The following is a 20,716-nucleotide window of genomic DNA, read 5'->3' as shown; positions in this document are numbered from 1 at the left end:
AAAAAAAAAAAAAAAAAAAAAAAGAAGAAGAAGAAGAAGAAGAGGAAAAAAAGAAAGTAAAGTGGTGAAAGTACAGTTACTCCATAGAGTGGGGAGTTCTGGAAAGTAAGAGGAGGAACCCGTCTGCCCTAGGTACAATACTCACCTATATAGGATGAAAAAAAGGTCATGGGGAGATGTGCTCTGCTACAAGGGTTTGTGATAAAGGATTTTCTTAATCACTATATTTTGCAATAATTGATATTATTAACTTAAAAGCAAAATTAGGAATGAGCCTGTTCTCAAGATATCAGGATATCAGGACACTCCTAAGTCTGAGTCTGTTCAGTAAACGTTATTAATTTGTTCCCTTAGCCGTAAACATCTAGAGGCTAGGAATAGCTAACTTACTGGGAATGCACCCCAGCAAGCCCCGGACTCATTCTCCTCGCCCTCACACAAGATGGAGTCGCTCCGGTTCGAACGCCTGTGACATAACCTTGGGCCTGTACTGTGGCACAGAGGGTTTGCCCTGGATAATCCTCAAGTTCCCAGATTGGCAAGAGGCCAGTCCACTCGCGGCACCCCAGGCTCCGCTCTCCTGTCGCCTGCCAGACGCCCCGTCCTCCGCCTTGTGCAGCGCAACCCCGTCCTCCCTCAGGAGGCAGCCCCTCTGGAAAGCTTCCTTCCCTCCTCCCAGCCCGGGCACACGGCGCGGCCCTTACTGTTGCTGTGCCGGTCCTGTCATTTGGAGGTTCACGAGAACCCCATGCTTGACAGTGAAGCCTTGTCGGCTGAAGGAAAGGCGAACGGCCACTTTCTCTTTTTAGAGATTTCCGGAATCTCCTGGGGCCACTTTTATTGCTTCCCGTCTTTGTGGAAACACAAGCTTGGAAATAGGTGAGGCTCGGTCACCCCCTCCGGGTGGAAGGGGAAACCAAGCGCCGTCGGTTCCGGCCGCGGCTGCAGAGAATGCCCTTGGTTGCGACCCCCACCGCGCGCTGGGGAAAGTGGCGAGGTGGGCTAGGGAGACCCCAGGACCCCGAGACCCGGTCCCCACCGAGGCGGCGGCGGGCAGTGCCGGCACCGTGGCAGGCGGGAGGCGTGGACCGCGTCCCCTCCGCGTTTCCCTCGCGCCTCTGGAGGGCGAAAACCAACGACCTTGACCTCGGAGGAAGCGGCTCCTCCGGAAAAGCCCTCACAAAAGGCATTCCCCGGCTTCCACCTGAAAGGCGAGCCCCCGGTGTAGGGTTACCGGCGGCGCGCGGGGCCGGCGAGAACAGGGTGCGTCCCCAGCTGCCGCCCGCGCTCCGAGCCTCTGCTCTTGCGCCCGCTGTCTCGTGGGGAAGGCGCCAGCGCCCTGCGAGCCGGCGGCCGCCCCGTCGTCCCCACGTTCGGGGCCGCCCCGGGGCTTCCCTCCCGCGCCCCTGACAACGGGGGCCACTCGCTCCCTGGGCCGCGGCGCGGAGGGGCGGCTCCGCGGGGCTCCGGGCGAGCGGGAGGCCCAGGCCCGGCTCCTCCAGCCCCTCCCGCGGCCCCTCCTCTCCGCGCTCCGCTCCCTCTGCCCGGAGCGGCCCGGGAAGCGCGGACTTGGCCGTTCTCCCCTCCACTGCAAAGCCGCGAACGGATAGCCGATGCCGCTTCCTTCCCCGCCCGACCCCGTTTCCCCTCCTCTAGCCGGGAGGGAGTGCGGCCCGCGGGGCGCTCTGCGGGCGGGACCCACCCGGGACCCCGGGGCTGCCCGCAGAGCTGGGAGCTGGCCCGGCCTTGGCGCAGCCTCGGACCCCTGGTCGGCCGCGCCCCGAGGGGCGAGGCCTGCGGGCCGCACTTCCTCCCGCCCGGATTCGGGGCTGGAAGTCCCTCCCCGAACCCAGCAGCGGGCCTGGGAGGGAGAAGGGGCTGGAGTGGGCCTCGCCACTCTGAGGGATGGAGGGGACTGAGGTGTCGGCGGCCAAACCCGCGGGCGGCAGCCCCCAGTGAGTATGGAGGAAGCGGCGCCGGGCCTGCCGGGCGGGGGCGGCGGACCCCAGGGGCGGCAGAGCGGGGAGCCCAGGTCGCCCCGGCCGCTGGGAAGCGGGCCTCCCAAGGGCTGGGAGCTGGAGGGTCGTGGGGAAGCCCGACCTTCACGTCCATCTTCGTTTGGCCCCTCTGAGTTAGACGAAGTACATCACAGTGCTTGGGCCACAGAACCAGGCGGCTCTGAGTTGACCGATCTTCCCGAAAGCCCGGGCCAATGGGACCCCAGTGGGAGGGTCTCATTCTTTAAGGTCTCTGGGATGCTGTGCCAGAGTTTACCCATTAACAATTCTTACTTTTATTTTTTGGAGCCGGGGTCTCGCTCTGTCGCCCAGGCTGGAGTGCGGTGGTGCGATCACGGCTTACTGCAACCTCGACCTACTGGGCTCAAGCCATCCTCCGGCTTCAGCCTCCCAAAAGCAAAAAGTTCTTTTAACTTAGTAGAAAATGCTCATATTACATTCTAATCCCCTGTTTTCTGGATTGGACTTGAGAGGAGAAGGAGGTGCAAAGAGAACTTTGCTGCGTTCTCTATTAACTCATAGAACAAATTATTTCTGTCTTCTTAAAGATAATCCTTAAACTTTACTGGCTTAAAACTGATGTGACATTTCTCATTATATGTGTATTTTGCTTTATAAAATATGTGCATTCCTGAAAGCTTGTGTATAAATTGAATTGTAATAAACGACTACAGAGGAACTTGCCATTTAAGAGAATTTTATGGTGACCCCTTGGTCAGTGTTATGAAGTGGATAACTCATAATTTGTAGTTTATATACATATGGGTTTTTATACATGAAGCTTACTTCAAGTGGGGCACATCTAGATATATGATATTGAAGTTGCATTTTCTCAGAAGGTAGAATAAATATTAAGACGCTGTGGCATGTAGGTATGCATGCAACACCCTGAGTCAAATCCCTGCTAACCTTCATTCCTTGTGAAGGGATAAACTCAGCCATGCTGCTAAGGATCTGTGCAATGCTGGCAAGTCACCCAGCTCTGGGATGGAACATTCTCATCTACGAAATAAGGGGAGTGGGGTTAAGTGATCACTACATGTTTTGGGAAAGGCCTGGGCTTGGAATGAGAAGCTTTGGATCCCGAACTGGCGGTCTCCTTAGAATCTGTGTGTCATAATCCTTGCCTCAACTTCTCCATCTGTAGAAGCATAATAAAGCCATTTTGTTTTGTTTTGAGATGGAGTCTTTCTGTTGCCCAGACTAGAGTGCAGTGATGGGATCTCAGCTCACTGTAACCTCTGCCTCCCAGATTCAAGTAATTCTCCTGTCTCTGCCTCCCAAGTAATTGGGACTACAGGTGCCCGCCACCACGCCCAGCTAATTTTTTGTATTTTTAATGGTGGGGTTTCACCATGTTGGCCAGGCTGGTCTTGAACTCCTGACCTCAAGTGATCCACCTGCCTCGGCCTCTCAAAGTGCTGGGATTATAGGTGTGAGCCACCGTGCCCAGTCAATAATGCCATTCTGTCAGAGTTATAACAGGATTCTTGGCAGGGAGCGAGTTTGAAAGCACTTAACAGTCCCACCTGGTGTATAGCAGATGCCTGATTGATGTTCAAGACTGGTCAAGGTCTCCCTTTGAGCACAACCCCGTGCTCTGGTCCTGTGGCTTGTTCATCAGGGGTCAGGGGTGAGGTTGGGTGCAGCACCTTCTACCGGAGGGTCAGATCCTGCTTGGTGTCTTCCTGATGTCCATCATCTTCATTTGCTCCCCTTGGAGAGGAAAGAGCATGTTGCCTGTTAGCAGAGTTAGCAGATGTGGGCATCTTCCACTGAAACTACCCTTCAGCAAAGGAAGAGCCCAGTGATTGGGAAATCACCCTGGTTTTCACTCTGGTCCACGTTTGGCATAGGATTAGTTGTCCTTTGAAGCTTCATTTTGCCCATCTGTAAAACAAGGATAGAAAAACTAGAACACTGCTCAGACTTGGAAGAAAAAAATCAGCAATCACTTACTTGTACTCTTCAATGATTTGCATTTTTTAAGAAGTGTTTTCATATTATCTATGGCAGGGATTCCCAACACCCAGGCCATGAACCAATAGCGGTCCACAGACCACAGCAGTCTGTAGCCTATTAGGAACCAGGCCACACAGCAGGAGGTGAGTGGCGGGCAAGCAAGTGAGCAATACTGCCTGAGCTCTGCCTCCTGTCAGATCAGTGGTGGCATTTGATTTTCATAGGAGCACGAATTTTGTTGTGAACTGCACATGTGAGGGAGCTAGGGTGCAAGCTCCTTATGAGAATCTAATGCCTCATGATATGAAGTGGAAGAGTTTCATCCCAAAACCATTCTACCCCACCCTACCCCATCCATGGAAAAATTGTTTTCCATGAAACCAGTCCCTGGTGCCAAAAAGGCTGGGGACCACTGGTTTAGAGGGCGTCCTCTGCTCTGTCTCCAAGTTACTCTCATCTGGACAGGACTCAACACCAAGACACTGGGGCACGAGAGGTTGTGGGGGTTAGTCCTGTGCTGGGTCTCAGGAGCTCTGTCTGTTTTCTCCTCCAGAGGGCCCAAGACAGGGAGTGGAGCAGCCAGGCCCATGGAGAGGACCTCAGCTGTGGAGTGGAGTGGTCCTGAGCCACAACGGGATAATGGACACCCTCCAAGACCCCGGCCTTGTCCTCAGGAAAACAGAACATCCAGCCTGATGGCCCCCCAGCCTCCCAGGGTATGGGGGACACAGCTCCAAGGCCCCTCTGTGCTGGAATCCAAGGTGAGGGCTTTGAAGGAGAAGATGACAGGGGGCAAACAGGGAGTCAGCCCCTGCCCCACTTCCCATGAGTGGTCATCCCCGAAGAAACCCAAATGCAGACGAGGCAAGGCGGGAGGAGCCAGGACTCCATCAGAGGGGTCTTTCCTGCCAGGTGCTGTGGTGGCTCCTCATACCCAGAACCTGCCCGATGGGCAGCTGGACAGCGGTGTCAGTGAGGAGGAACCCGCCAGGGATGGGGGCCCCAGGCCTCCCAGGCCACCTGGCCCTGGGCGTGAGTACTGCAACAGGAGAAGCCCATGGCCTCCAGAGGCCGACTGGACACTGCCCGACCATGAGAGAGGTCCGCCGCCGGGGCCCAGCTCTTTGCAACAGAGCCCCATCCATGGAGTTACTCCTGGACAACCTGGAGGTCCTGGTCTTTGTAACAAAATCATCCACATTCCCAGCCCAAGGACAGGAAGGTCCTACCCTTTTCCAGATGACGTGGTCACAGAGGGAGATCTGGACAGCACATCCCTGACCTCCGAGGAGGACTTTGCCCCCAGGACAGCCCTAGTTGGGGAGCTCTGGAGAGCTGGAGACCTGCAGGCTCTGGGCACTGGGAGCAGCGCCTTGTCCCTGTCTGACCGGGTGGAGAGGAACCGCCTGTTGCTGCAGGAGATGCTCAGCGTTTCTGGGCAGAGCCCCCACAAGGTGGGAACCCCCGCCTGGACTCCGCCCTGGGACACAGCTGCACCAGGTGAAGTGTACTGTGTAGGTCCAGGTGGTGGGGAGAGCAGGACGGAGTCCAAAGAGAGGAAAAGGGGAGGAGGGGGTCCCACAGAGGGAGTGGGACAGGAAAGGAGACAGAGCGTGACAGGTGCCTGCCACCAAAATCATCAGAATAGCCTCTTATTCTTGGTGATATAGATTCTTTGCCACCTCACAGGCAGCCTGTCTGCTGAAGACCCCCATGACCCTGCAGACCAATGGGAGGCCACCCTGTGTGCCTGGGGTTAGAGGCCACTATGATGTCTTCTTTGTGGCTTGGATTCCTTTCCGGAGTGGCTTTTTGCCTTTCCCTCTAGTGACATGCCATCACCCCTAGTGAGGGCCCTCTTGTGGGGCAAGTAGACAGGAACCCCTTCCTAAAAGGAGGCTGGGTGTTCTAGCAGCTGGGCTGAGCTCAGACGGTAGCACCAATGGGATGTACAAATGTCCAGGCCCGAGAAGACAACCTCTTTCCCTTCCTGCCATCTCATCTCAAAATCTCACAAGCTCATTCATTACCCCATGCCTGGGCAGATGCACATGGTCCTCTCAGCATCTGGCTGTGGCCACAGCAGCCATCATGGCAGGCTTGGCCTCCAATTTTCAGGCAAGGTGTTGGATTTATCCTGGGAGTAAATTGCTTCAGGGGACACCCTTCTCCTCAGTGTTCACTAAACAGCAGCTGAGAGCCCTGTTTCTGGCTCTGCCCTGATCTCTGCTTCTGCTCTGGATCCTAGAGCGACCCATGGGGAATGTGGACTGGGACTCGGCCATCTCCCTGCAGGACTCTGGCCAGAACAGGTAAGAGCTTAGAGCCCACATGTTCTCTCCCTCCCTCCTCACCACAGTCCCTCTATTTACTCAGCATCAGGACAGTAGGAGACCTCCCAAAATGAAAGGTCAGGCAGACGGCAGACTCCTGTACCAGCAGGCCAGTGGGCATCATCATCCCTGAGACCCTGTAGAAAGTGCCAGTAACCCCTATCCCCCAGGGTGGTGCCTGTCTGCTACTTGAGCAAAACTACCAGAAAACAAAGTGCATTACTAACTACCTGCTTCATGTCCATGGAGCCATTTTCCTTGCCCAGGCCTCTTTCTCGTTTTTTTGAGATGGAGTCTTACTCTGTTGCCCAGGCTGGTACGCAGTGGTGTCATCTCGGCTCACCACAGCCTCTGCCTCCCAGGTTCAAGTGTTTCTCCTGCATCAGCCTCCTGAGTAGCAGGGACTACAGACGTGTGCCACCATGCCTGGCTAATTTTTTTTGTATTTTTAGTAGAGACTGAGTTTCACTATGTTGGCCAGACTGATCTTGAACTCCTCACCTTGTGATCCACCTGCCTCGGCCTCCCAAAGTGCTGGGATTACAGGTGTGAGCCACTGCAACTGGTCAAGCCTCTTTATCTTTAAAGTTGGGGAAATAGCATCTGTCTGGTTCACTTCACAGGACCATTGTGAGGCCAAGGTGAGATCATGGATGTGAAAATCCCTGGGGAAAGTGTACAAAGCCTTACCCCAATTCCATTCCCAGTCAAGGGGTTGTGCTGGGATCGTGTCAAGGATTTCACCTCCAGCCTTACTGTGCTATCCCACGGCCTTCACTCCAGCCCCTCCAACAAATATTTTGGGGAAGCTGGACCCACTGAGGTGTAGCATGGGAAGTAGGGCAGTGTCCTGAGCCAGGCAGGGTGAGAAGAGTACACTCAAGGTGGGAGTGGGGCCATCTGCAGGCCTGAACTGCAGCCAGCACCTGCACAGAGGTTGAACCCAGCCTCCGTCTTTGCCAGGCTCCTGGTCCACGAGGCTGAGAGGTTATGGAGCTCTCATTTCCCCAGCTGTCTGGCAATGTCAGCCTCCGTGAGGTCTTGTGGTTTCTGCAGAGGGCAGAGGTCTACACTGTTGCTCCTCTGGTGTAAGACAGCTCCTGCACAAATCCTACTTGGACAGGACCACCCTCCAAAAAACATGGACGGACCTCTGTCTTAGTCTACTTGGGCTGCCATAACAAAAACCCTATACAGGCTGGGTGGCTTATAACAGCAGAAACGTATTGCTCACAGTTCCGGAGGCTGTGAAGTCCAAGATCAAGGTATGAGCAGATTTAGGTCTGGAGGGGGCTGTGTTTGGCTGATTCATAGATGGTGCCTTCTTGCTGTGTCCTCAGATGGAGCAAGGGGCAAGGCAGCCCTCTGGGGCTTCTTTTCTAAGGGCACTAATCCCATTTATGAGGGCTGTGCCCCATGACCTGCTCACCTCCCAACGCCCCACCTCCTAACACTCTCACATTGGGGATTAGGTTTCAACATAGGAATCTCCGGGAGACACAAACACTGAGTCCACTGCAGTCCCCCAGCCCCACACCTGCCTTAACCAAGCGAGGGCAGCCCAGGTTCAGGCGACTGGGCTTCTGCTTGGCTGAGGGTCAGGTGGAGAGGGGGATATACGGCTCCTTCATCCCTTGCTATTTATGATTTGGAATCACAGTTGCCTCCCCTTCTGCCAGGAATCTCTCCCCCCACCTCCATGGCTTCTGCTTCCAGGCCCTCCTGTGGTCCCCTGCTGGCCCTGCCACAGTGTTGAGGGGAGTGACTGCAGAGAGACCCGTGAGCCTCAGCTGGCTGTGCTCCCTGTTCAATTTGCTTTCTGTGTTTTTCCCTCCTCCTGTGCGGAGCCCTGGAGGAGAAGGCTGGGCAGATGCCCCCGCTGCGGAGGAGGTACCACCTTTCCCTGCAGCTGTGCCCCCCATACTTCCTCCCTCGATGAGGGAAGGGCCCGGGGCAGACACAGCCACTGGGGGTTCTGCTCAGTGGTCACTGCTGAAAACAGAAGCCAAAGCTCCTGACAGACCATTGGATACTAAGGAATAAAACCCACTCATTTTCAAGGAGGAGAACCTCAACCATGGGCAAGGAGGGACTTTCCCTTAATACTGTGAAGAAATGGCATTTGTGTAGAATCCTCGGGATGGGGGTTTCTGGACTGCTGTTTGAGCTGCCCAGGCCCCCAGCAGCCATGGGCTGCATTTCAGAGTTAAGGCAGGGTGAGTACACCTGTATACTGTAGAGTGCGTGCCTGTGTGTGTGTGTGCGTGTGTGTGTGTGTGTGTGTGTGTGTGTGTGTAGAGAGAGAGAGAGAGAAGATCTCTTAGTGAGTTTTAGGACCCTGTTCAAAGACTGTTAACAAAATATCCCCTTAGAGTGCCTGGCAGATCAGGGTACAGAGTGTTGTGAGGAAACCGATTGTTTGGGAGTCAGAGTGCCCTGTATCCTCTGCAGTGAGGTCCCTGCTGAGTAGACACCCAAGCTGAAGGGTCATGTCTTGAAGCCCCTTGGATAGGGCTCCCTGCCTGGCTCTATTCCTGAGTCCCCTGGGCAGACATTAAGGTGGTCCCTAAAACTCTGCAGGGCTCCCTCTCTCCCCACAGCAGGATGGAGTGATTGATGTTACTTCTGTATCGGTGAATTTTCCAAGAGACCTCTGGAGTAAGGCATGCTTCCCTCAGCTCTATGCCCGGGAGTGCCACTCAAGGCCAGGGTCCTGGGGCTTAGTGTTTGTTCTAAGGGGCTTAGGACTTTGGGCAGAGAATGCTGAGGCTGTGGCTGACCATTAGATGGCCACCCCAAAGGGGGCCCCAGGACATCAGTCAGGATGTGTTCTGGCAGGAGGAAAGGGCAGGACCTCACTCATGAGGTCGTGAGCCCCTTGGATCTTCTGAGGGTTTGAGGTCCTGCTTCACATTCAGTCAAGTGTTGCAATCAAATCACCATGACAACCAAGTTAAGTCAGCATGCATTTGATGGTGTCCATAATGGTTATAGCTCTGCAGGGGCAGTAGGATGAGGAGCTCATGACGTGATGGTGACTGCAGAGTTCAACACAGCAGGCAGGCTGGGGGCTGGCCTGGCTTGTGTGGGGCAGTCACCAGGAGTCAGCCTGGGAGGCAAGGACCCAGGACCTTAAAGGCTAAGGGTCAAATGCAGAGGAGACTCCTGGCCCCCAACCCCAGGGTTGTCCCCACTCTACTGAGGGGTAAGAGAAGGTTCAGTTACAGAGGGCTGGAGCCTCCTAGTGGCAGGCAAAAGCCCATGTCAGCAGCTGCCGTTTTAGTGCTCTTATTACATGGCAGGTGCTGTGCTAAGTGCCATTCCTGCATTCCCATCTTATCCTAATAACAAACTGTTTATTGTCCTTGTTTCACTGACAGAGAGACCTCTCTGGGGGGAGTTAAGTGACTTGCCCAGGATCCTCTAGCTGCCAAGTATTGGAGCCAGGATTCGCAGTCAGGGCTGCCTGGCTTCAAGGGTGGTGCTCTCACCATCGTGTGGCACTGCCACGAGCCGCCCTGACCCTGCTCCACAGGCCACCCCTTGGGCTAGGTATCTGGAGGTCCCCTTCCCCTCCCAGCCTGCTCTGTTCTCAGGTATGGGCAAAGGGCAGGTGATGGACTCCATGGGATACACTTATTTTTCTCCTTGGTCACTATCAGGACAATTCAGGAAATGGGGTTTGGATTTTGGGGGAGAGGATGAGGTGAGAGGTTGGGCCTCAGAGAGGGCAAAGGGGATCTGTGCCTGGAAGGACCCATAAGAGAGAAGGGGAGGGGACAATGAAATGGGGGGGCTGTGCTCAGGCTGTCTCTGGACCAGCTCTGGTCCCTTCCCTTCCGTAAGCCTCTGAGAGACATTCTGGGATCGCAGATTGCCTTAGGATCCCAATAACCCAGCACAAGTGAAAGGGTGTGACAGTGAGGAGCACAGCAATGAGGGCAATGCTGGCTCCAGACCCCGCACCAAATCAACTTTGGAGGCTCATGAGCCTGTGCCAGGGCAGCCAGCGGCCTCCTCCTCGCAGTCTCCATGGAGGCAGTGCTGCTGCATGACCCAGGCCCATCCTGGTGCATATCAGGACCTTCTGTGTGTGTGTGTGATCTGGGAGGCCCCAGGTCCTGAGTGTGTCTGCAGGGACTTTAGTTACAGTCATTGTGGGGAGAAGGGAGAAGAGAAGGTCTCAATTTTGTTTATTTGTGCTGTAGTGATGAGGAAAGCTCAGGGGATGTCCTAGGTTGTTTATTTCCCCTCATCCCTGTGGTAAGGTCGTGCCCGTGTGGGGATCCACAAGCCCAGTCCCTGGTGTACAAACCCTTTAGGATACCCCTGTGAGTGATTGCCAGATCACTTCACATGCAGCGGGGGAGGGTAGGGCTGTCTTGATCTTCAGGCCCCTGCTGGGATTGCTGGAGGGGGAGCAATCAAAACTCCCTCCCCTCAAACAGTTTTTACACTCTTAAGTTAAAGACAGGCAGCCCTAAAGAATTTCAGGGACTTGGCCTGTGGTTCAAGTGGTCAGGCCCACAGCTGTGAGAAAAATCCCAGGCTTTTAAAGCTTAATATGTTAATTAGCATTTTTGGAAACAGGAAAAAAACAAAATGTTTTCTCCTACTTTCACACACTCAGCCTAGCACAGAACACTTCACCTCGAGCCACCAAAACGTGTGCAGCTGTCCCCACACGCCAAGCAGTTCTCCTGCGGACCCCAGCTGACTCTCACTGATTCCATCCAGTTCTGACACTGTCTACCTGCAGACAGTATCAGGCCCCACAGGTTGAGGGCTCAGTTCCACAAGACTATGCTTACTTCAGATGCCAGTCGCAAGTCCCAGCTTGTGACCTGCACTTCAGACCAACCAGCTATAAATCGGGCTCCCACTGTTTCTTCCTTGGGTTTGATTACTTTTTACAGGATGGTTCACAGAACACGGGGAAACGTTTAATTTGCATTTACCCATTTCTTATGAAGAATATTACAAAACACACCAACGTACAGCTACGTGAGGAATGGCGTGGGGCAAGGTCTGGGAGATGGGGCACCACCCCCAGAAACCTTCGCAAGCCCAGCTGTCCCCAGGCTCCCCTGCTGGCCCTTTGGGTGTTTGTGGAGGCCTCATTATGTAGGTATGATTGATGATGTCATTGGCCACTGGGGGTCAGCTCAAACTTCAGCCCTTCTCCCCTGCCAGAGGGTAAGGGTTGGGGCTGAAAATTCCAACCCTCAAAATGATTGGTCTTTCTGGTGACCAGCCCACATCCTGAGGCTATCTAGGGACCTCAGCCACTAGCCATCTCATTAGCATACAAAAGGCACTCTGATCATTCCTGAGAGTCCAAGGGTTTAGGAGCTGCGTGCCAGGCGCGCCAGGAGCAGGGACCAAATCCGTATTTATTAGATCACAGTATCACAGAGCTCCCCTGCGAGCTGGCCACTGGGTGCGATCCAGCGCAGTTTCACATGGAACTGCCCATTTTTGCTCTCTGTGCCCTGCACCAGCTGCAGCCATAGCTGGCACTGATGTATCTCCTCCCTCAGCTCCTGGGGCAAGAACTGTGCCGTTCTTGTCTCTCTGGGTCCGAGTGCCTGCAAGTGTGTGCAGGGAATAGGCTCTCAGTCAGAAGCGTCTGGCAGAGGCACACTGTGAAGAGTGTGAATGAGGGCTCGGCAAGGGGGCATGGGGAGTCCCGGCTGAGTATGGGAGAAGAGACACTCCTGCACCACCCCAGCATGCCCAGGGCCGTAGAGGTGCCTGAGGACACCCCCGGGTACGGTGTAACCAAGAGCAGCTGAACCCCTGCCTGTCCTTAGCACTCCCCTCGGCTCCCATCCCACCCCACTGATATACATGCACAAAGGAAAGTCCCCTTACCACTCCCAGCCCCACCGAGACTAAAGCAAAAGAAAAAGTTAACTTTAACTACTCAACAATGTTTTCGGATTCTTAACACTCTCTCAATGTCTGACCCTGGGTGGAGAAGGAAGCCCCACCACAAACCCAGTGCCACCTGGAGCTTCCAGATACCCTGTCCCATGCTATGTCATTGCCACACCCACGTACACACCACATAAGAAAATCTCATGATGGTCTCAATCTTTACCAATCAAGGAACTCCAGAAAGTCCATTTATCCAAGGCCATTCATCTGATAGGAGCTAGTCTGAAATTCTAGAAAAGAAAGCCCTCTCCCCTACCTGCCAGAGTTGAATAGGCCACTGGTCCCCTATCTGAGGGCATCTCAGTCACCCACCTCCTCTGTGGCCACCCAGGTCCCACACCTGAGGCCAGGAGGCTCTGATCAAAGGGGCAGCCCAAAGCCTCCCACATGGGAGCTGAGGCAGTGGTAGGGACAAGAAGGGGCTCAGCAGAGAATCTGTTCATTTGCAGGAAGGCAGGGACAGGGTGGCTCTGCCCTCCTCAGAAGTCAGCGTCTTAGGCACGCACTGCAGGCCTCCATGCAGACCCTTTTGAAGATGTTGAAGGAGGTGGATTTTCCCATCTGCCATTCTGGAGGACTCCCACTCCTCCTTCTCCATTAACAGGAGGGCCTGTTGACTGTCTGGGAATCAGCTTTCCCCCACGATCAAGCAGCCAGCTGCCTCCTGTTTTCTATCCTATGGAAGCCATCTTTTCTGTGGAGCCCTGTCAAAGGCTTTTCAAAATCTAGAGCAGAACCACCAGGCCCCCTCCAGCTACAAGATGGTGTTTGTCACTTCCAAACATGCCTTCTCCTTGCAGACAACAAGGTGACCTCTTTGCAGGTGACTTTAGTACATGTTCAGGGCTTCCATCCTTTGCTTAGTAAGGGGGTAAGAGTAATTTAACAAAACAGTGGTGCTAATGATAAAATAATAATAGCACCAAGCGCCCAGCTCTGTGCTAATCTCTTTTAAGGGACTCAGTCTCGCTTAGTTTAACAAATGAGCCCTTATTAGTAGATATGGAAACTGAAGCTGAATTCCTAAGGAAACTGCCAGGGTGACACAGCTAGGAAGTGGCTGTCCAGGGATTAGAACCCCAGGCAGGCTGCCCCCAAGCCACACGCTTCCCCGCCACTCTAGGCTGTGTCCCGTCTGTGTCCTGCAGACCTGGGAAGAAGGCACCTGTGTAACCAAGCACGATTGTCTGAGACAAGGTCCCTGCCCTCATGGAGCACATGAGCCAGAATCAGTTCCAGGTACACCTTTTTCACTTCCCCTCATTCAGAAAATTGCACACAGAATAACAAACAGTAAGAGAGCTCTATCTGTGGTCATCAGAAAGCTTTCAGATACGCAAAAATGGAGCAAATGCTAAGCACCAAAGTTTCTCTATGTTCTGTACACAACATATTCTCCCTCTACTGGCTACATCCTGGAATCTGGGAAGTGCCAGATCACTCAACATTCCAAATTATTTCCCCATCCATATAACTGGTTGAAAGGGTTAAACACAGACCCACTGAGCTTATTATTTTAATCCAGGATTATGATGGCTGCAGAAGAAGGCCACTCTGTCCCCTTGACCTCCTTGGCTAGGAGAGCAGTGGTGGTTCTCCTGCCCCGCCTGGCTGAGGGGAGAGCAAAGCCACAGCTAAGCCTGTCCCTCCACTAGGAAACTGGTCAAGAAGGGAGTACCATAGTGGAGGGGACCATACGCTGCCCTTTGTCCTTGTGAAGCAGTTGAGGACACAGGTTGCTGGAGGGGCCGGGGAAGGGCCAGTATACACTAGTGGAATGCCAGCTTTCCCCAACAATGAGCTCTTTGTAGGCTCTGCCACTCAGTGACAGCCAAACATCTGTGGTGGGAACTCCCCCCAGCAGGGACCTCGAAATCTCATACCCCACCTTATGTCACATCAGACAATGTGGCCAAAGATCCAGGGTTGCAGGGTAGCACTATGAGTCCTCTCCCCTCTCCAGCCCCCGCTGCTTGCAGATGGGGAAACTGAGGCCCAGGGAGGAAAAGCACTCAGCCACTTTATTCATATGTTCCACCCTCTGAGTTAATGAGCTCCAGAAACAGGCTTTCAAGAGAGTGGCGAAAAGTTGTCTATTCTTAGGTAGGATTTGCCTTTGCCTGGCCTTGCAATGACCACTCCAACCCTTCTAGGAATTTTCCAGAGCAACTGTGGGAACTGGGGTTGTGGCTTAGAGTCTGTGATGGGAAGGGGCTGGCTCTAGGGCTGTGTGTCCTCAGCAGAGGCCAGCGTCCGATTAGACCGGGAAATCTTCCTCGGATGAGAGAGTCTGAAACTGTCTGCTTGGAGGGCTTGGGTGGGCCTCGGGTGGACCGCTGTTGTGTGGGATGGGAGGTGGGCAGTGAGACTAGGCAGACTCAGCACCCACCCCCCGCGCCTGCTTGCCTCCTGCCTTGGAGAAAGACGACCTTCCCTCCACATGGCTGGCCAGGCCCTCGTTTCCTCAGGGTGCACATTGACCTTGGCTGCAGTCTGTGAAGGTGACTGCCACTCCTCCCTGCTCAGTGTGGTACTGCATGGATGCCTCCAGGCGCCTAAAAAGCCATGCTTTTCTAATCTGTGGAGAACCAAGCTTTGTCTGCCAGGAACTGAAGCAAGACAGCTGATGAGAAAAAAAAAAAAAAGTAACAGCTCCAAGAGGAGGGAGCAGAAAGGAAACAGCAAAGCTGGAAAATGGCTTAAAAACCTGGGGGCAAGGCTGATCCTGGCAGCATCTGGCCAGCTGCCTGGGGCCCTCCTGCCTGCCCACCAGGTCTTGAGACAAATGCCCTCCGACAGCCGTGGAACCACAGCTGTCACCGGAAGGCTCCAAGTGTGCGGGCTGGCAGCCAGAGGCCCACGGCTGCAGGGGCGCCTCTCCGGGCTGGTAACCTCATTATCTCTGCTGTCGGAGCAGGAGCCCCAGGGAGCACAGCTGCTCTCGGCCGCCTTGGAGGAGCTGTCTGCTCGGTAAGCTGTGCAGAGGGAGGCCTCTCCTGCCAAAGAAGGCTTCGTGGGGCAGCGGGCCTGGAAATTCGCTTTCACATCCCTCCAGTAAAGCCCTCCTTGTTCCAAAGCCATGCCTGGGCCCTGCCAGGGTTCACAGGCACAGATGGTGCCTTTCTTCTAGCAGTCTCCTCCTGCTCCCCAGTGGCCCCAGAGCAGGGTTGGATGCAAATGGGGAGAAGAAAAAGAGACTGAAACAAGAAAAGAAATCATAGTCCGCCCAGAGTTTGTCCAAGGACGTCCCAGGAAGCCTTCCTTGGAGGCCTCAGAGCTGTGCCATTCCCACTCTCACTCTGTCACCCAGGAAACTGCCTGGTTCCTTCCCCCGGTCAGGACCAGACCCCCTTTTCCACGTGGAATACGGGGTGGGGTGGGAGGCTGCAGTTCTGAGATTAAGACTGTGTTGAGTCTCTACTTGCTGGAGCCCTGCGTGCTCACACTCTTGAGGACAGCCCAGCATATGTGACGGCAAGGACAGGGGTAGCCAGTGGGGATGATGGAGTTACCCCAAAGAGCGTGTCTGCCCCCAGCCACAAACATCCTCTGCCTGCCTTGGGAACCAAGGCGGGAGAGGACAGAGGGTGCAGAACGATGCTAGAGGCAGAGGGGCTGGCTGTCGTGTGCTCTGCTCGGCTTGCAGTTGACGTTCGACCTTGAACAATGTGCCAGCATTCCTGTCTGCTCTGGACACCCTCATCTGTCACGTGAAGAGAACACCTGCCCTCGGCCAGCTTGGCTGGGGAGAGCAAACTCCGTGGAGAACAACGGCTTGTCAGTGGGAGATTGCGGCCTGCTGTTAGAGCTGTAACCCAGCGTGGGCTGCATGTCACCAGCTGAGAGACAGCTTTGAAAAAGGACTGCTGTCATTTTCTGCAACTCTGGACTGGCCAGGGAGGCAGCACATCTGGTAGGGGGTGGGGGCTGGTGGAGGACCCTTATTATTATGAAAATGGAGCCATTTGCTGACTTGGTTTGGGTCCAGCTTAATTTCCCTCAGCCCTGAGCCCGTGAGCCCTGAGCTGGTGCCTGATGGTTTTGGATTGGGACTAAGGCTAGAAAACACCAGGATTTATAAAAATGCCATTCCCCCAAAGGATCCAGTCTATGCTGGACAGGGCCCTGATTCTTTGTGTCTGCAGTGGGCGCTAGTGTGGTGCTGTGTGTGTGGGAACAGAGAGACAGAAGGAGAGAGAGGTGATGCGTGGAGAGACCATCTGTCTGGGCACGGGCCCAGCCCAACAACCCTAGGCCCTTTCTCCCTCCTCCTCCCAGATAGCTCCTGCTGTCTGCCTGGGGAAGGAACAATAGAATAATCTGGAGACTCTCCTTTCTAGATCCTCTTGAGGTCTCTGTCTCCAGTCCCTGAGCAGATGTCCAAGGCCAGGCCAGCAACGCAACCCCCATCCAGAGCGACGCAGGGCCATTTCCCAGCCCCAGGCTGCAGGCCCCCAGGCTGGGTTCCCTGTGCGTGGGAGCTAGGGGAGGAAGGCTGCACATGCAGGGCTTTTTCTGGCACAGCCAGTGCTTGACACTGCTAAAGCCCTCCTAATCCGCGTTATTTTCTTCTAATCCCTCCCCCGCCACCCTGGCCTGTGTGCCACCCTACAGGTCCTTTGGTCCCAAGCCGGAGCCTGTGCTGAGTCCCAGGCATGAGGAAGCCAAGCATCTGCTGCAGAGTGCCCGCATGAAGGCCAGGACCCGGCCCCTCCGTGCCAGCCATGACATCGTGCCCACCATTGCCCAGGGCAGCCGGTGAGTGGGACCCGGGCCAGGCTGGCCTGGGAGGGCCATAGCAGAGAAGGGTCAGCAGTGGGAAGAAATGCTGCTGCTCACTCCTCGTGTGTGTGTGTGTGTGTGTGTTTTCCATATAAGGCTCTTGCTTTGATCATTTAGTCAGTCAACACACATTTCCTGAGGGCCTACAGTCAGGTTGATATATAAAGATGAATTAAACATGATCTGGATCCCTGAGGGGATAGAGGTCACAGTCTCCAGGGAGAAAGAGAGGCAAACAGATATTCAATTCTGTGGACTGTGTTGTAAGAGAGGAAAAGTGTGTGTGCTGAGCTGGAAATGTTTACCTCCACCTGGAAAAGACAGGTGAGGCTCCTGAGAGGAGGTGACTTCTCAGCTGAAACTTGAAGGAAGTGTAGATATGCACTGGGTAGATAAGAGGGGCAAGGGTGAGCATCCTGGGGACGGAAACTGAGCAGAAGCACTGTGCTCAGGAGTTCAGCCAGGCTAGAGGGTAAGGATGTGCTGGGCCATGTGGTGTGAAGGCTGGAGGGCTCAGTAGGGCCAGGTCATGGAGGCCTCCAGGCCTGCAGAACAGTTAGACAGCTGGATGTCTGCTGCAATATCTGGGAACTGCTGGAGGACCCTGGCCAGGAGGGCAGCATGATCGCACTTCAGTGATGCCATTCTAGCTGCAGAGATGTGCTGGGTCTGGGAGACAGGTGTGGTGAGGATGCTGCTGCTGTGGCCCCGCTGAGCGGTACAGAAGAGGAGGGTGTGGAGATTTCACAGAGACCCCAAGCACCAGAAGCAAATAGGCTTAGTGAGGCAACAGAGGAGTGCCACACCTAGAGCCAGACCATGCGGGCTTGACTTCTGGTTCTGGCCCTCAGCTGGGTGCCTCTGCAGAAGTCTCTGTGCCTCAGTTTCCTCACCCACAAAATGAGAATTGTAATAGTGCCTGTCTTACAGGGTTGCTGTGGGGCAATGTGAGCTAATACGCATAAAGTTTAGAACAGCGCCCGCCATGCAGTGAGTGCTGCAGGACTGTGAGCTCTAACTACTCCTCGTTTGGTTGCAGGAGTGTGGGAAGTGTGAGAAGGGAGGCATCTGGAATGCACCCAGGGTTCCAACTCGGTGTCTGTGTTTGGTGGGTCAGCCAAGGGGTGAGGGCTCAGTGCAGGGTCAGGCATTGGAGGGGGAGGTGCTCTCAGAACATCCACTGGCAATCCCCCCAGGCAGTTGGATACAGGATCTTTAGAGGAGGAGAGATCAGAATTGAAGATCTGGACATCATCCCTGATTTCACAATACTACAGTGATGGTGAGGGAGAGCTTGTCAGGAATGAAGAGGTGAGAAAACAATAAGGTCAAGGATGTTCAGACCAGCACATCACATAAACAACTGCCCCCTGAGCAACACGCTTCATCCCCACCTCCCTGCCTATTCTGCCTATGGTACACCTTGAAGAACCACTTACACATGGCCTTCACCACCACACGGATCCGTCTTCCAGTCATGCGCCTGGGCCTGAGATGAGGCTGCTAGGCTACGCCAGGTCTCCCCAGGCCCAGGCAGGCCCCCTTCTGTAGCTAGCAAAGCCTGCAGTTTCACTGGCATGGTGGACATGCTGCATCTGCCTGTCTGAATCACCATGTGGCATGGGAGAGAGCAGGGCTTCTTAGGGAGCAGGGATCTTGGTGGAAATGGACCAAGATCCAGTTCCTTTGGTGCTCTTTGATGGAGGGTGCTGAACTGCTCATTAAAGGCTAAGGAGCTTCATGGAGCCATTGAGATGACTCCTTCATGAACAGAGGTCATTGTGACCCTTAGGAGAGGGGCTCAGAGGACCCTAAATCCCGGCAAGGGGTGCCAAACAAACTACCTTTGCATTTCCACATTTTGTGCTTTGCCTCTCTCTCCAGATGGAGGGGACTCGTTAGGAATGGACATGGCTTCTTCGGGGCATCCTAACTATTCTTCTTCACATTTATATATGTTGAGAAACCTTAGACTTCCAAGCAGCTCTCCTGTCCTACTTTGTATAGGCATTTAGGTTAGGTCGGGTAGCCTCAAAATAGTCAAGACTATCTACAAAACAGTCCGCATTGTGTAAAGGTCCTCTTGGACGCTTCTTCCTCAGATCACTCCAGAAGCTCACAATAACCCCAATCACTAACTTTAAAGTAGGCTCCCTTTTGCAGGCCATCTCCAGGCCATAGAAATGCTATAGAAATGCAAGGTGACCCACTTTAGCAGCTGCTGTGTCCAGAAAAGAATTACTATGACTTGGCAGCACTGGTGAATCCTCAGAGGGTCTAGCTGAAAAATCAATGCCAGATGGCTTGCTGCAGATGCTTCTAAAGGTTACGCTCCATCAAATCACCCTGGAGGGCCATGCTGAGTTAACACGGCAATGGCACACAGGTCCCAGGCCTCAGTTAGATGCAGGAGGCCCCAGCCCCAGCCCAGATGCATCACTTCTAAAGAGCGACTTGGTGAAAGGTGATGGAAGAGGAGGGACAGGCAGAGCAGTCTCAGAGGGCCTTCTTTATCCTAGGTCTGGCTAGAGGCAGTTGGGGCAAGCCTGAACAGACAGGGATTCCAGGAGGTGAAGAGGTAGCAGCAGCTGCACTTTTCTGGAAACAAATTAATACAGAAATGGAGCAGCTCCTGGAAGCACAAGATCTTGCCGTTTTGGGGCTAGACACGCCTAGATTGGTGTTTCTGAAGGCAGGAGGGCAGGACACGTTGGCAAGAGGCAGGGCTGGTAGGGTGACACTGTAAGTGTTACTGTCCCGGGTCAGAGAGAGTGGCTGTGCTGAGACTGCAGAGCGTGTGTACATCAAATTGAGTGTGTGGTTAGGGCAGCAATGCTATGGAAAGTGGGACCCTGGAAAGGGGTCCCCGTGAAGCCATATGTCTCCAGGACTGTGGTGGGATCCTCCCCTAGAGGGGTGACTGCTGGGGCCTCTGCAGAGCCTCCCTTTGAGAATTTGGTGGGTGTGGGATTTGCTCACTGCTCAGCTACCTCATTCACCCTGCACTTGTCATCAAAGTCCTCATCCTGCCTTTATGCACTGTTGCTGACACTGCAGGTGGGGCTTCTGGGTTGGAATAACTGGGTTGAAAGCACCTTATGTGATTAAGCACTCCTTAATTTTTCTTTTTAGAACAACAATGTCTGCCTCTGCAGTGAATTCCAGGATGGCTCAATTCACCATCCGACGTGTGAAAGTTAAGGCCACCGATGTGGCTCATGCGACCTGGGATCCCTTCTTAGATTAGGACTGCACTGCCTTTAAAGCCAGGCTTTTTCCCTCCCTAGAAATCACAGCCCATGTCCTGCAGAGAACATGGGTAGTTCCCATAGGGAACTACCTCTGGGGCCTGTGGAGGGGTTGTTGTGTGAAGCTGTGTGCAGACTCTCCCCATGGGCCTTTGCCTGCATCAGCTGGGCTGGGCTGGGAAGACGCCCTGTCTGTGCAGTGGGGTAAAGCATCTGCTCAGCAGGAAATCTCCTGTTTCTGGGGGGTGAGTGATGCTGTTTATCTGGATGGAGCCTTCCTTTTGGGGGCTATGGAAAGGGAGCATGCTTCTGGACAGCTGACCATGAGCTCCACATGAACAAGGACCCATGATATCTCAAAGCAGGCAGATCCACTTGCTTAGCAGTTTTTTTTTTTTTTTTTTTTTTTTTTTTTTTTTTTTTTTTTTTTTTT

General features: G+C 54.1%; 2 protein-coding genes across 3 annotated transcripts in view; one reads left to right on the top strand and one right to left on the bottom strand.

Annotated features, from left to right (window-relative positions):
- Nucleotides 1–1,495: 1,495 nt before the first annotated feature.
- Nucleotides 1,496–20,716, top strand: part of KIAA1614 (KIAA1614 ortholog) — a 33,358-nt gene continuing 14,137 nt past the window's right edge. The window contains 4 exon segments of the mRNA XM_032291234.1: nt 1,496–1,955; nt 4,534–5,480; nt 6,229–6,292; nt 16,868–17,011. Coding sequence (XP_032147125.1) covers nt 1,906–1,955; nt 4,534–5,480; nt 6,229–6,292; nt 16,868–17,011 — 1,205 coding nt within the window. The 5' untranslated portion in view covers nt 1,496–1,905.
- Nucleotides 3,398–15,524, bottom strand: LOC116560058. Of its 2 annotated transcripts, none has more exons than XR_004272765.1 (2): nt 7,548–10,465; nt 3,398–3,908 (listed from the first exon to the last, which is right to left on the bottom strand). XR_004272765.1 is itself a non-coding variant. In XM_032291235.1 (2 exons), exons 1-2 carry the CDS (start codon nt 15,332–15,334, stop codon nt 3,807–3,809), a joined length of 702 nt encoding a protein of 233 aa, XP_032147126.1. In that variant the 5' UTR covers nt 15,335–15,524; the 3' UTR covers nt 3,398–3,806. The 2 variants fall into 2 exon arrangements, 1 of the variants encoding a protein (XP_032147126.1); XM_032291235.1 differs by lacking the exon at nt 7,548–10,465 and adding an exon at nt 14,735–15,524.

This window comes from Sapajus apella, unplaced genomic scaffold, assembly GCF_009761245.1.
Source record: "Sapajus apella isolate SASKATOON/1434 unplaced genomic scaffold, GSC_monkey_1.0 scaffold25, whole genome shotgun sequence".
NCBI classification, from domain to species: Eukaryota; Metazoa; Chordata; class Mammalia; order Primates; family Cebidae; genus Sapajus; species Sapajus apella.
Note: the sequence above shows the minus strand (reverse complement) of the source record. Positions and strands in the feature narration are given on the sequence as shown.

Bases quoted from the DNA above. Each gene is read 5' to 3' on its own strand.
- LOC116560058 (XM_032291235.1), bottom strand. From the start codon at position 15,334: ATGGCTTTGGAACAAGGAGGGCTTTACTGGAGGGATGTGAAAGCGAAT. The intron at 3,909-14,734 runs GTCAATGTGCAC...CTTGTTTTACAG, and splicing joins CTTCACAGACTGCAGCCAAG to ATGGGCAAAATGAAGCTTCA.